This window comes from Pan paniscus, chromosome 21 (assembly GCF_029289425.2).
Source record: "Pan paniscus chromosome 21, NHGRI_mPanPan1-v2.0_pri, whole genome shotgun sequence".
Classification (NCBI taxonomy): Eukaryota; Metazoa; Chordata; class Mammalia; order Primates; family Hominidae; genus Pan; species Pan paniscus.
Genome location: NC_073270.2, coordinates 62,257,331 through 62,270,430, shown reverse-complemented (window position 1 = coordinate 62,270,430; position 13,100 = coordinate 62,257,331). Strand labels below are relative to the sequence as shown.

Genomic DNA, 13,100 nt, shown 5'->3' with positions numbered 1-13,100 from the left:
AATAATGCGAATGATCAGCCCTCCCCAGCCGCTGGTGTATTGAGGCCTCATGCCCAGCAGGAGCACAGATCATGGATACCTTCTTCCCTCAAGCTGGCCAGGAGCCTTGAAGAGTGGTGCCTTAGCAAAATATTAAAGGCTGGCTAGAAATCTCCAAGGAATCCCTGATCCCTCCTGCATGGATGGTCCTGAGGGCAGCTGGAGGGAGGCCCACAGCCTGTTTATTTCAGAGAGGCCCAAAGCAGAGGACTTTGAGATGCTGAAATTTTTGTGTTGAGGATGCTGTGACTCAGTTACCAGAAAAAACTGGACACAGTCAATACATTCAATGCAAAATAAAACTGATTCAGGCTAACATTCAGAAAACTGAACCTGGTAAAAATAACGGTCATTAAAAGAAAAAAAATGCCTCACAATGGCAGAAATTATAATTAGTAAAATGTGACTAAAAGGATTGATCAAGTTTTCTCAGTAAAATTAAAATAGGGAAGAAGAGACAGTGATAGAAAATGGTGTTAACCAATTGAAGAAGGAACTGATTGTTGTGAAAATAAATTAACAAAATGAAAAGGGGGCCCAGGCAGTGTGGCTCACGCCTGTAATCCCAGCACTTTGGAAGGCCGAGGTGGGCAGATTGCTTGGTCCCAGGAGTTTAAGACCAGCCTGTGCAACATGGCGAAACCTCATCTCTACAAAAAATAGAAAAATTAGCTGGGTGCGGTAGTGCGCACCTATAATCCCAGCTACTCGGGAGGCTGAGGTGGGTGGATCACCTGAGCCCAGGAGGTCAAGGCTATGGTGAGCCATGATCATGCCACTGCACTCCAGCCTGGATGACAGAGTGAGACCCTGTTTCAAAATTAAAAAAAAAAAAAAAAAGGGAAATAAAAACAATGAGAAAATGGTTGAGTTTGGCTGTATAAAAAATTGGGGAAATTAAATGGCTAATTCAGGTTTGTTCTGGAAAAGTCCATGACAAAAACTCATCACTTAATTTTTATTAAAATGCTCTATACTCACAATGTCAAAATATCCTTGGGGCCAAACCTTCCCATCAACTGTGAAGCCGGGAACCACACAGGGTTTGAGAAAAAGTGGGGCCACACATGGTTCTCCCTTGCTGGCCTCTCCCTGGAGTTCTGCCCACGTGTCTGTGTCTCCCACAGAACCTGCCTGCTCACCTCCCGCCATTCACCTCCCACAGCTCCTTCTGCTTCTGAAGGAAACCCAGGGCCCCGGGGTCTGTATAGAGAACCAGTCACTATCTCAGTCATACCACTGTGTGCAGAAAGCCACGCAGAGGCCTGTGGCTCTTGGTTCTTCATTAGGAGTCTCATGAGAAGTTTCACTAACTATTGACGTCAACACACCTTATAGGCAGATAAAATGCACCTCTTTTTGGGTAGGATTCTCCCTTTACCATCTGCTGGAGGAGAGAAGGGTGGGTTCTTCTGACTTCATGGAATGACTCCTGTAATCACCAATGCAACAGCTGCAATGTTCTTACCCAAGCATGAGCAGAAGGTAGAAAAGATAAAAACACAGAGGAGAGAAGAGGCAGACCAGCTTTATTTTTGAACCCAATCAGTGGGTGCCCAACTATGACTCTGCTATCTTCGAAATGATGAGATGGGGCACACTCCCCTAACAGTATTTAGCTAGACCAACAAGGATCCTGGCTCCTCCCAGGGCTGTAGCAGAGGGACAAGGCCCTTCAAAGCTTCTAGTGGGCACCGTGTATTTGAAATCCATCCTTTTTAAAGCCCAGTTTCACTTGGCCTACTTGATTTTTTGCTGGTAGCAAGATCATTAGAATTTTAGTTAATATGTGCCAACTCTGCACCGGTGAGGACTCTGGAGTCTCTTGTTATTGCAAGCATAAAAAGTGCAGCCCACAGGGCTTCCTGGCCGTGGAAAGGACCAAATGCACCTGCAGGTGGAAGCAAGCATGACCTCGGGCCACTGTGCAGCCCCTCCCATGTCCCCCCTGGAACCCACACGCCTCACATCAAGAGTGGCCACAGTGCAGCCCCTCCCATGTCCCCCCTGGAACCCACACGCCTCACATCAAGAGTGGCCACACCAGCTTGAAGGCTGGCCAGGACAGCTTTATGACACAGAACTATAGAGAGAACACATAGCAGTGCACTCAGAGGCGCACAGTGACCTGCCTATGTGGAAACTAAACCTTCTGGGGCAGGAGCGGTGGCAGTGTGGGCTTCAGAAGCAGTAGGACGTGTGGGTGACCCAGTGGGCAGACTCCTCCTTGGAGCGCTTGGCAGAGCTGTGAGTGGTAAAGAGGGACTTGTAGGCCTCCGATTCTTCACTGTCAGCGATGGACCTCTTTGTGGCTCCACAGGGAGTCTTCCCAGCTTTTCCAGAAGAGCTCTCATTCATTGCTAGAAAAATGAAGAGCCAAAACTGTCAGGGTTGGGATAAAGATGATTCTAAACTTCGTATCCTCAGAAGGGAAGCCCATCAGTCACTCTGTCCCAGACGTTCTCTTGCTGGCTGTGTGAGTGCTGGCGGACGTCATCTTAATTGCTAACTCCAGCAAAGCAGACACAGCACGACACATCTATCATTTACTGTCTTGCTGTCGCAGACACTGGTCCCAGCCCCGTGAATGACTTAGATTGTCCTGATGAGGCAGGGCCTGCGTTCCAGGGGAGGAAACGGGCACAGGAACCTGAGTGGCCATCCCATGTAGAGCCGGGATGGGAGCCTGTCAGCCACCCTGGATGCTACTTAGAGCACAAGATCACACACCCTTAACAATGAATCTGTATTTTTCTTTTTGTGAAATAAATGGTATTTTCTTTGAGTTAAAGAGAGTGAGTTTTAGGAGAAACTGATCCTTGGTCAAGAGGCAGCAGAGAGGGGACTCTGAGAGCCACACGTGGAGCCCATGAAAGCCCCAAGAGTAAAGAAACCGGGGGCATTCCCCGCAGGCCCTGAGCCACAGTCCATCTGACAGTCTCTGTGCAACATCTGAGCCAGTTCTCAGCGCAATCTCTTTTGCTTGGCACCAAGCACTTACTCGACAGGAATCTAAACAACCAGCATTTGTGCCCAGACCCCATCACTCCTGCCACGGCTCCTGATGAGGGTGTGTTCAATATTTCTTAGTTACCCCCCTAAAGAGAGTTCAGTGCACTCTCTAGAGACATGACATAGGACAGGCTTGGGCTTCCCATCCACCCACTCCAGTGAAACCTGGACTCGGCCACCTGGGTTTCCAGCCTTCTCGAAACAGCTCCCTGTAGCTACAACAGGACCCACCTGTGCTTTTGGGAGCCAAGTTGGTTTTCTTCTCTCTAGAATCAAGGCTGGCTTCTTCAGGCTTCCCTGTCTTAACTTTTGATGGCCCTGGGGCTTCTGTAAAAGAAACAAAGTAGGCAAAGCAAAAACAATGCAAAACAAAGCATGAACATATTAGCAGACTGCCCTAGAGTCGCATTTTGCTAAAATAAGGATCTCTTGAAGGATCTTACCTTCACTGACATCTGGTTTTGAAACAGACTCTGCTGCCTTGGGTTTCTTTGTTTTCTACAAAAAGATAGAGAATGTTGGAGGATGTGCTCAGATTCACTCCACTTCAGCGTCAGTGTGGCTGCCCATTGTCCCGGGGGCCCCGTCTGACTGGCCGATGCTAGTCACATGAGACAGACAGTCACTCTGAAGAAGGCTTTTGATGTTCCGTAACTCCTAAAGCCTTCACCCTCTGCATGTGACACCAGTCATGCACTTCTGCCTCACACAAAAATGTATCTGCACAGAGCTGCTCACTTTTATATTTACATCTCCCAAATCACATTTGCAAAAATTTAAATGAGGCTGACAGATTTCAGTAATAAGGGCCAATGTTGACGGTGACAACTGTATACAAAAGCGCACTTAAATGAGTAACACAGAGTATATATGGGTATGTGAAGTCCAGCCAGCATAAACACCAACTAAATCTTGCACATTCCACTAACTTTTTTTCAAAGCTGTCAAACTGCTTTGGTATTTGTTATTCAAGTGTAAGGCCTTGAAGTTTATATTAAAGACAGTTGAGCTAATTCTTCTAAACTCAAAACTACTCTTGTTAGATTTCCAGGCACTAGAATTCTGTTACTCATAATAGTTATTTTGATCAGCAATAATAAAATAAACAAACCATTCTACGGCCACACAGCTGTGTTGGAATTGATTTAATCGCAGAAATGACAAGTAGGACTATGTTCATTTAATTTACTTTAAAATGTCAATTTCCTAAGCATCCAAAAGGTGGCACTAAAAATATGCAGCCTGATTACTTCAGCCATCTCCCAGCACTGAGCATTAAAGAAAGACCTCTCAGGCCTTGAATTTCTAACATATACATGCAGTGTGATTTATAACAAAACATAAAGACTTTCTGTGCATTTCACACATGCAATGCAAGCATTCACATCTGTGAAAACTGATACTCGGTCCTTCAAACAAATAAGAGACAACTGTTTACTTCTAAGCCCTCCATTCACAGCTGAGGTTATTTGAAAAGCACAGGCAAGAAGGAGTTAGAGAGGAAATGTTATATCTTGCTTCCAGCTGCAAGTGTATTTGGGAAATATTTTGGTATCCTGGTAGCAGTAGCTATGAGGTATTCCCAGAAGCTCTGGAGAATATTTTGCAGAGAGGAGCATGTTAGTCCCACTGGGCTTTGAATTAACTTGGCAGGAAACCTGTGACAGAGAAAACTCACGAAAGCAAAATGGTCAAAGGGAATATGAACATTTCTAGTAGTTTCCTTTGAAATGCATTTTTCCCGTGTGCGTGTGTGTGTTTGTGTGTGTGTGTGTCTGAGACAGAATCTCCCTCTGTTGCCCAGGCTGAAGTGCAGTGGTACGATCTTGGCTCACTGCAACCTCCACCTCCCAAGTTCAACCAATTCTTCCGCCTCAGCCTCTGGAGTACATGGGATTACTGGCGCACGCCACCACATCCAGCTAATTTTTGTATTTTTAGTAGAGATGGGGTTTCACCATGTTGGCCAGGCTGGTCTCGAACTCCTGACCTCAAGTGATCTGCTTGCCTCAGCCTCCCAAAGTGCTGGGATGACAAGTGTGAGCCACGGCACCTGGCCGCCCTTTTGTGTTTTTTAAAACTGAGCTTGATCAATGGTAGCAATTAAGAACAGGGAGATGGCTTTTGGCAACTGTCCTTAGTTAAAAAGACCTCAAACTTAGTTTCCCTCTTTTTTTCTCTCTTACAATAATGAAATCATAGTAATTTAGAAAACCAATTTAGAATTAACACACTTTATATAAGATACACATGTATTTACTTTTCAACCTGAACACAGCATTTAAATGGCCAAGCGGCTTTTTTTTTTTTTAGAGGGAGTCTGTCAGGCTGGAGTGCAGAGGTGCGATCTCGGCTCACTGCAACCTCCGCCTTCCGGGTTCAAGTGATTCCCCTGCCTCAGTCTCCCCAGTAGCTGGGAATACAGGCACACGCCACCACGCCCGCCTACCAAGTGACTCTTTAAACAGTTGTTAGGAATGTTGTATTAACATCTTATAATATTGCTCCACGGAGTATTTCTACTCGCATCTGAATTCAGAGTTTGGGCACCGTTCCTTGAACTACAGAGCCATTTTCAGACATTATTTTCTACCTAAGTAAAATGATGAAAGGAGAAAATACAAACGCCTTTGGCTCTTTCTGATCATTCTGGATCCATGCATAACGGTAATACTGCTACCATGTGCTCAAGCCTCGGCTTTTTAAAGCCTCACAACCACGAATTACACATTATTCCAGGGTGATACAGTCCTGTCTTGTTACGATTTTTTAAAAACCCCAAACCTCTGAAAAATCTTCAGGTACTCCATCACTCTCGCCTTGGACTGGCACTGGGAAAATGCACGCCCACGTGAGGGCAGGCGATTTGTTTCATAATTTTATGTCCTCAGCCTACTGGAGCTAATTTTCTAGTCCTTCAAGCATTCTTTTGCCTTAGCTCTGATCACATAAAGTTTTCTCCCTAGCTTATCCTGAACCCAACTTTTTTTTTTTTTTTAAAGAATAAGAAATTTGCCACTCACGAAAGGCCTGTATTTCATAGCTATCATCTGTAAACATGAACAACATTTACTGCTGGATGGGGAATCACCAGCGCATGGAAGAACTCTTGGTGGATGCGTTGTCTGGAGCCTGCTCGCTCCGCCACGTTACTCAGCAATGCTTTCCCTGTTTCTGGATACCAGGCTCCCTTCTGGACGCTGAAGCACCACGCTCCATAAAAGACCTCCCTCACCCCGTGGGAGGGCTCAGGAAGGTGAGGGATTTGGCCCCCATTTTTGGGAAGGCTACTCATTAGCTCCTTGTTATTCAAAGTGTGACCCTGAGGAGTTGCATCCACACGCCCTGGGAGTGGGTGAGACGCACAGGCACCCAGGCCCACCCAGGCCTGCTGGAGCCCAGACTGCCAGGGCCCTCCCGAGCACATTCCAATCTGGGCAGCAGGGGAGCCTTACATTTTGCTGGGATGATGGTGACTTTTCATTTTTCCTTTGTTTTACAAGCTATGAGACCTGAGTATGTACCGCCTGAAATCAGCAGCAACAGTAAGTGACAGCAGCAGCAACGGTGGGGGCTGCCCTTCCCCAAGGGCTTGCTGAGGCCGTGTCAGTGTCAGTGCTTTATGGCCATGGTCTCTGGAGCCTGCTGACAGCTCCGTGCCCTCGCATGCTGTCACTACCCCACTTCACTGATGAGAAAGCTCGGCGGGGAAGAGCAGAGCCGCCGTGCTCACCACAGCCAGGCAGTGCCTGGGCCTCAGCTGGAATCTGCTTCTACAGTCCAGGCCCTTCTAGGTTATAAAAATCGCCTTGATCATGCAAACCCCTAAGCAGCTGCCAGCTCAGTTCAGTGATTTGCAGTCGGCTCTGGAGCAGAGATGGGGGCTGGGTGGAACTTGAAGACTCCCATTACCTTTTCCAGCTTCGCTCTCAGCCTTCTCTCCTCCATCCTTGTCTTCAGCACGTCCACGTCCTCCTTGGTGCCATTGAGCACGATGACATCATCCTCCTGGAAGGCAGCCCCACACTGGAGAGGGCAAACAAGACAGGGCAGATTCCATCACCAGTCAATGGGGAGGCCACGCTTCAGTCCCCCACTCTCAGCCCCAAGCAGTGGCCCCCAGGCTCCGAGTAAATTCCTATTACCGGCTCCCTGGTCAAAGCCTTGGTTTGGAAAGTTCCCGCACACAGCAAAGTGTCAGCGTAGCAGGTTAAGAGTGCTATCACTTGCAAGGCTGGTGCCTGGATGGTGTCTGGGAACTTGGATTTTGGGAGGGTTCCTGCCATTTTTTAACTGACAAGAGTAGCTTGGCTCACCGTGCCTAGACCGTTTTGTATGAACAATGTGGTCTATGCTGACACCTACCTGCTCATGGGAGTGTGGAATTCTGGAACATGCTAGGCCGAGGGTATAAAGCCAGCCCTCAGCCAAAACTCTGGGTACTGAGTCTCTCATTTGCTTCCCTGGGCAAAAACATCACACGTGTTGCAGTTTCGTTGCGGGGGGAAGTATTCACTTCGTGCAACCCCTTGAGGGAGGGAGTGCGCGTAAGGAAGCCCCACGTGGATTCCTCCAGACTCTGCTACCTGCGCCTTTTCCCTTAACACCCAGCTGTGTATCCATACCACGCTGCTGCAGTGAATGTTAGTTGAATACAACCATATGCTAAGTCTCAAGTCTTTCAGAAAACCCCCAAGCATGACGGCAGCCTTGGGGGCGCCCAACACACCCCGGCAGAACAAGACTGCGAGCAGGGTCTAGACCATCCTGACAGTGTTGTGGTGGTAGAAATGCACACATACACACCACAGGCATGCCCACACTCACAGAGCAGTCAGTGAGCGAGCCACCTCCGCAGAGGCTCCCTGTGACCATGCTGTCACTGGTGGGATCCCAGCACTCTTTCTGTGTTTGCTCCATGGCACTAATCATGACCTGGAGTCTTGTCTTCATCACTTTATCTATGTTGTTTTCTTCCCTGCTGTGGCCCCAGCAGCTACCCAGTGCCTAGCACAGCAGAGGTACTCACGGCTGGGGACAGGAAAAACAGGGAAGAAACGAGAACGAGGAGTGGAGGTTCCCAGTCCTGCATTTTGAATTGAGATTTCTGCCACCATCTGTCTAGGCCACCTGGCTCAGGCCACACCACTTCTCTGGGCCTCAGTTTCCTCAGATGCAAAAATGAGGGGTCTAAGACTGGGCGCGGTGGCTTATGCCTGTGATCCCAGCACTTTGGGAGGTCGAGGTGGGCGGATCACCATTTGAGGTCAGGAGTTTGAGACCAGCCTGACCAATATGGTGAAACCCCGTCTCTGCTAAAAATACAAAAACTGTGTGTGGTGGTGCTGGGTGTGGTGGTACATGCCTGTAGTCCCAGCTACTCGGGAGGCTGAGGTGAGGGAATCGCTTGAACCCGAGAGGCAGGGGTTATGGTGAGCCGAGATCGTGCCACTGCACTCCAGCCTGGGCGACAGAGTGAGACTCCGTCTCAAAAAAAAAAAAAAAAAAAAAAAAAAAAAGAGGGGTCTAACCCAAGTGCAGTGGCTCTCTAACCACTTGGGGTCTAACGCAAGTGCAGTGGTTGATCCTGCTCCCTAGTGGACATTTGGCGATGTCTGGAGACATTTTTAGCTGTCACATCTGGGGTGCAGGTGCTATTGGCATCTTGTGGGTAGAGGCCAGGGATGCAGTAAGCATCATACAGTACACAGGATGGCCCCCCCACAGAGAGTTACCCAGCCAAGATGCCCCTGTGCTGAGGTTGAGAAGCCTTGGACTAGGGTTATAAACACCTAAATGTAAAAAAAGAAAGAAGAAGAATTTATAGGAAAATGTGTTTTATAACTAGGGTAGGAAATGTCATCTAAAACAGTAGTCCCCAACCTTTTTTGCACCTGGGGCCAGTCTCATGGAAGACAATTTTTCCATAGATGGTAGGTCGTTGGGGGAAGGTTTTGGGATGAAACTGTTCCACCTCAGATCATCAGGCATTAGAGTCTCATAAGCAGCACACAACCTAGATCCCTCACGTGCGCAGTTCACAACAGGGTTTGTGCTCCTATGAGAATCTAATGCCGCTGATGGAGCTCTGGCACTAATGTTCTCTCGCCTGCGGCTCACCTCCTGCTGTGCGGCCCGGTTCCTAAGAGGCCACGGACTGTCACTGGTATGGGGGTTGGGGACCTCTGATCTAAAGCTTTAAAACTTATTTTAAATAATTTTTATTTAAACTTTAAAAACTTATTTTAAAAAAATAAGTTTTACTATGTAAAAATTACAAACTTTTACATGACAATATCACAACAACAACAAAAAACAATAAGCCAAAGGCTAAGTGAAATATTCATAGCATATATAACATTCAAAGGATTAATTTATGGAACATACTCATAGTCATGTAAACTTTTTTTTTTTTGAGACAGGGTCTCACTCAGTCACCCAGGCTGGAGTGCAGTGGCGCCATCATGGCTCAGTGCAGCCTCCACCTCCCAGGCTCAAGCCATCCTCCCACCTCATCCTCTTACCTCATCCTCCTGAGTAGCTGGGGCTATAGGTGTGCGCCACCATGCCTGGCTAATTTTTGTATTTTTTGTAGAGACAGGGTTTTGCCATGTTGTTCAGGCTGGTCTTGAACTTCTGGGCTCAGGTAATCCAACCGCCTCAACCTCCCAAAGTGTTGGGATTACAGGCGTCAGCCACCACGCCTAGCCTCAGTTTAAAGATTTCATTGATTTTACCCTGAAGCTGGTAGGCCCTGTGTTATTTAAGACATAGTCTCTGCCCTCTATGAGTTGGGTGGCAAGTTTTTAAAAATAAAAAATGGAGCAGTGAGCTTACTATTATCATCTTGTCTATGAAACTTCTGTCTTCCCCTGCCTGAGGAAGTCTCTTCAAACTTTTATTTACTCTGTAGCTAACTCTTAGAAGAGCATTCTGGGTTTCTGTTTTACATCTTCTGATCTCCCAAACCTTTTTTTAGGGGTGGGGGAAGCAGAAATCATGTTCTATCTCTTAGCTCACAGTACAATGCTCAGGACACAGAATGCTAAGAGCCGGCTCTAAAAGGAACAGCTTCAGCACCACGTGCATTTGCTACCTAACTCGCCTTTTTAAAAAACAGGTTTTCTGAAATCTCATTTACATAACATAATGAAGTATAGAATTCAATGGCTTTTAGTATATTTAGAGTTGTGCAACCATCACCATAATCTAATTTTAGCGTATTTTTATCACTTCCAACAGAAATCCCATACCCACTGGCGTTCACTCCATTCCCCTTTCCTCAGTCTTAGGCAACCATTAATCTACTTTCCATCCTACAAATTTGCCTCTTCTGGACATTTCTATAAATGAAATCATACAATATACATGTTTTTTTTTTTTGTGACTGGATTTTAGCATAATGTTTTAAAGATTTATCCATGTTATAGTATGGATCAGAACTACATTTCTTCTTATTGCCAAATAAAGTTTCATCTATGAATCAGCTGACAGAGTTGTTTCCACTTTCAGACTAAGAAATTCACATGGAAGTCTTTTGTGGACAGTTGTTTTCATTTCTGTTGGGTAGATACCTAGGATTGGGATGACTGGCCATAAGTTAACTTTATGTTTAACCTTTGGAGGAACTGCCTTTCCTCAAATGATGAACTTCCAAAGAGGCTGCACCATTTTACATTGCCACCAGCAATGCCTGAGGATTCTCATTTCTCCACATCCTTCCCAACACCTGTCATCGTTTTTCTTTTTTTCTTTTTCTTTTCTTTCTTTCTTTTTTTTTTTTTTTGAGATGGAATCTCGCTTTGTCGCCAGGCTGGAGTCCAGTGGCATGATCTCGGCTCACTGCAACCTCCGCCTCCTGGGTTCAAGCGATTCTCCTGCTTCAGCCTCCCGGGTAGCTGGGATTACAGGCCCCCGCCATCATGCCTGGCTAATTTTTGTATTTATAGTAGAGATGGCATTTCAACCATGTTGGTCAGGCTGGTCTTGAACTCCCGACCTCAGGTGATCCACCCGCCTTCCAAAGTGCTGGGATTACAGGTGTGAGCCACTGCAACCTGCCCATTTTTCCTTTTAGTTATAACCATCCTAATGGGTGTGAAGTGCTGTCTCATTGTGGTTTTAATTTGCATTTCCCAAACGACCAGAGATGTTAAGCATCTTTTCACGTGCTAACTGACCATTTGTATACCTTCTCTGGAGAAATGTCTGCTTAAATCCCCGGTCCATTTCTTAATTGTATTATTTGTCTCTTTGATGTTGCGTTCTAAGAGGTCTTTATACAGCATATTCTGGATATAAGTTCTGTCTTAGTCCAAGACTGTTATGACAAAATATCTTACACTGGATAATTACAAAAATTTTTTATTTTGATGAAATTGGACTTACCAATTTTCTCTCTTACTGCTACGTTTTTGGTGTCATATTTAGTGAGTCATCGCCTAACCCAAGATTGTGATTTACTCCTGTGTTTCTCCTAAGTGGTTTGTAACTAAAACTTACAGATTTAGGTCTGTGATCACTTTGAGTTTATTTTTACATTCGATGTAAGGTAAGGGTCCAAATTCATTCTTCTGCATGTGGATATCCAGTTACCCCACACTATTTGTTGAAAAAACTATTCTTTCCCCCATCGAATTGACTTGGCCCTTTTGTCAAAAATCAATGACCATACATGTGAGGGTTTATTTCCGGACTCCCCATTTTATTCCATTGATGCATATGCCCGTCCTCATGCCAGCACCACACTATCTTGATTAGTGTAGGTAACATGACTTCAAAGAGTCACATATTGAGTGGATCAACCAAAATTTATCTTTCTAATATCTATGAAAAACTCTATTAAATGTTATTGTCATAGATGTTTAAAAGTATGCCAGATAAGGTCTGTTATTAACTAAAATATTTAGTTACTCCATAAGACACTGCCTTTGAAAAACATAGAGGCAGGCAACCAAATAATAACAAAATTCTTTAAACAACTGGAACAGTAATTTTAACAGACCTACTGTGCCCAGAGCAATAACAGACATACTATGCCTGGAATCTCTTTTGTAGAAAACATTATCAGCACAAGAAACGCCATAAAAGTACTTTTTTTTCCTGAAGTTGCCAAAGATTTTCCAGAATCTCCCAAATGCACAGAAGATACCAACAAGCATTTGCTGACCCTCCTCTGCCCCTGCCTTAGCTGGGTTATTTAATGCGGTTCTTGTCTCCAACAGTGATTTTCAGGTTAAGATCAGCTTTTTTTCTAGGGTGGGTCTGGTAAATTTTCATGACTGAAGATACCTTTTTGACCCACAAATCCCTGAGGGTGGTGCCATAGAGAAGTTATATGAATGACTGAAGCACGTGCCCAATCTAGCATGTAACTGGTACAACCCTTGAAGACAAGGAGCTTGTTTTTAGCCATCACTGTAGAGAGCTGGGCCTACAGGAGGAGGGACAGGCTGCTCTGCTAGAGGAGGTTCCCTGGGAAGTCTCACGCTACGGGAGGTCTGAGTAGAGCTTTCCCTTGGCTCTGGAAGATGGTCTCTTCCTTGGAATGAAAAAGAATCTGCAGGAACAGAACCAGGTGGTAGTTAAGGCCCAGTGGGGCCTGGAGCTGTGGCTATGACATAAAGGGCCCAGGGGTGGGGAGGAACCCAGCATCTGCTCCCTGTGGGTGCTGCCCCCACCTTTCTTTTTCTCTCCTCCCAGGTTTCTGCTGCTGCTTCTATCACTCCTTGCTGCCCCTCCTTCTGACAGCGTTGGGGTAAGCGGTCTCCTTCCTCTAGATCAGACTGTTCAGAGGACATGGACCTTATTCTGCATATAGTTGTGTTGTGTTGTGCCCAGACTTATTGTACTTTTAAAGTTGAATTGGCCACTGACAATAAGAAGTCAGGAACCCCTCACATTAGAAATTGAGTAATCTTGCTCTTTCTCTCGAAAATTCAAAAGATCCATTAACACCAAACCCACACCCTCAAGGGCCTCAATGACTTGGACCTTGGTAGGAATTGCCCCTGGAGACTGGGCAGAGTCCTCCCAACCACTAGGGGCCC

The 13,100-nt window shown here is 46.0% G+C and overlaps 1 protein-coding gene across 2 annotated transcripts in view; it reads right to left on the bottom strand.

Annotated features, from left to right (window-relative positions):
* The window catches only part of RTF2 (replication termination factor 2), a 64,335-nt gene that overhangs the window by 7,000 nt on the left and 44,235 nt on the right, over positions 1 to 13,100 (bottom strand). The window contains exons 6-9 of one of the 2 annotated variants that reach the window (XM_008950650.4): positions 6,964 to 7,077; positions 3,495 to 3,549; positions 3,283 to 3,378; positions 1,552 to 2,399 (exon numbers count right to left, since the gene is read on the bottom strand). In XM_008950650.4, coding sequence (XP_008948898.1) covers positions 2,221 to 2,399; positions 3,283 to 3,378; positions 3,495 to 3,549; positions 6,964 to 7,077 — 444 coding nt within the window. In that variant the 3' untranslated portion in view covers positions 1,552 to 2,220. Of the gene's footprint in view, positions 1 to 1,551; positions 2,400 to 3,282; positions 3,379 to 3,494; positions 3,550 to 6,963; positions 7,078 to 13,100 lie in introns of those variants that run through there. The other variant, XM_034947810.3, reaches the window with a different exon arrangement.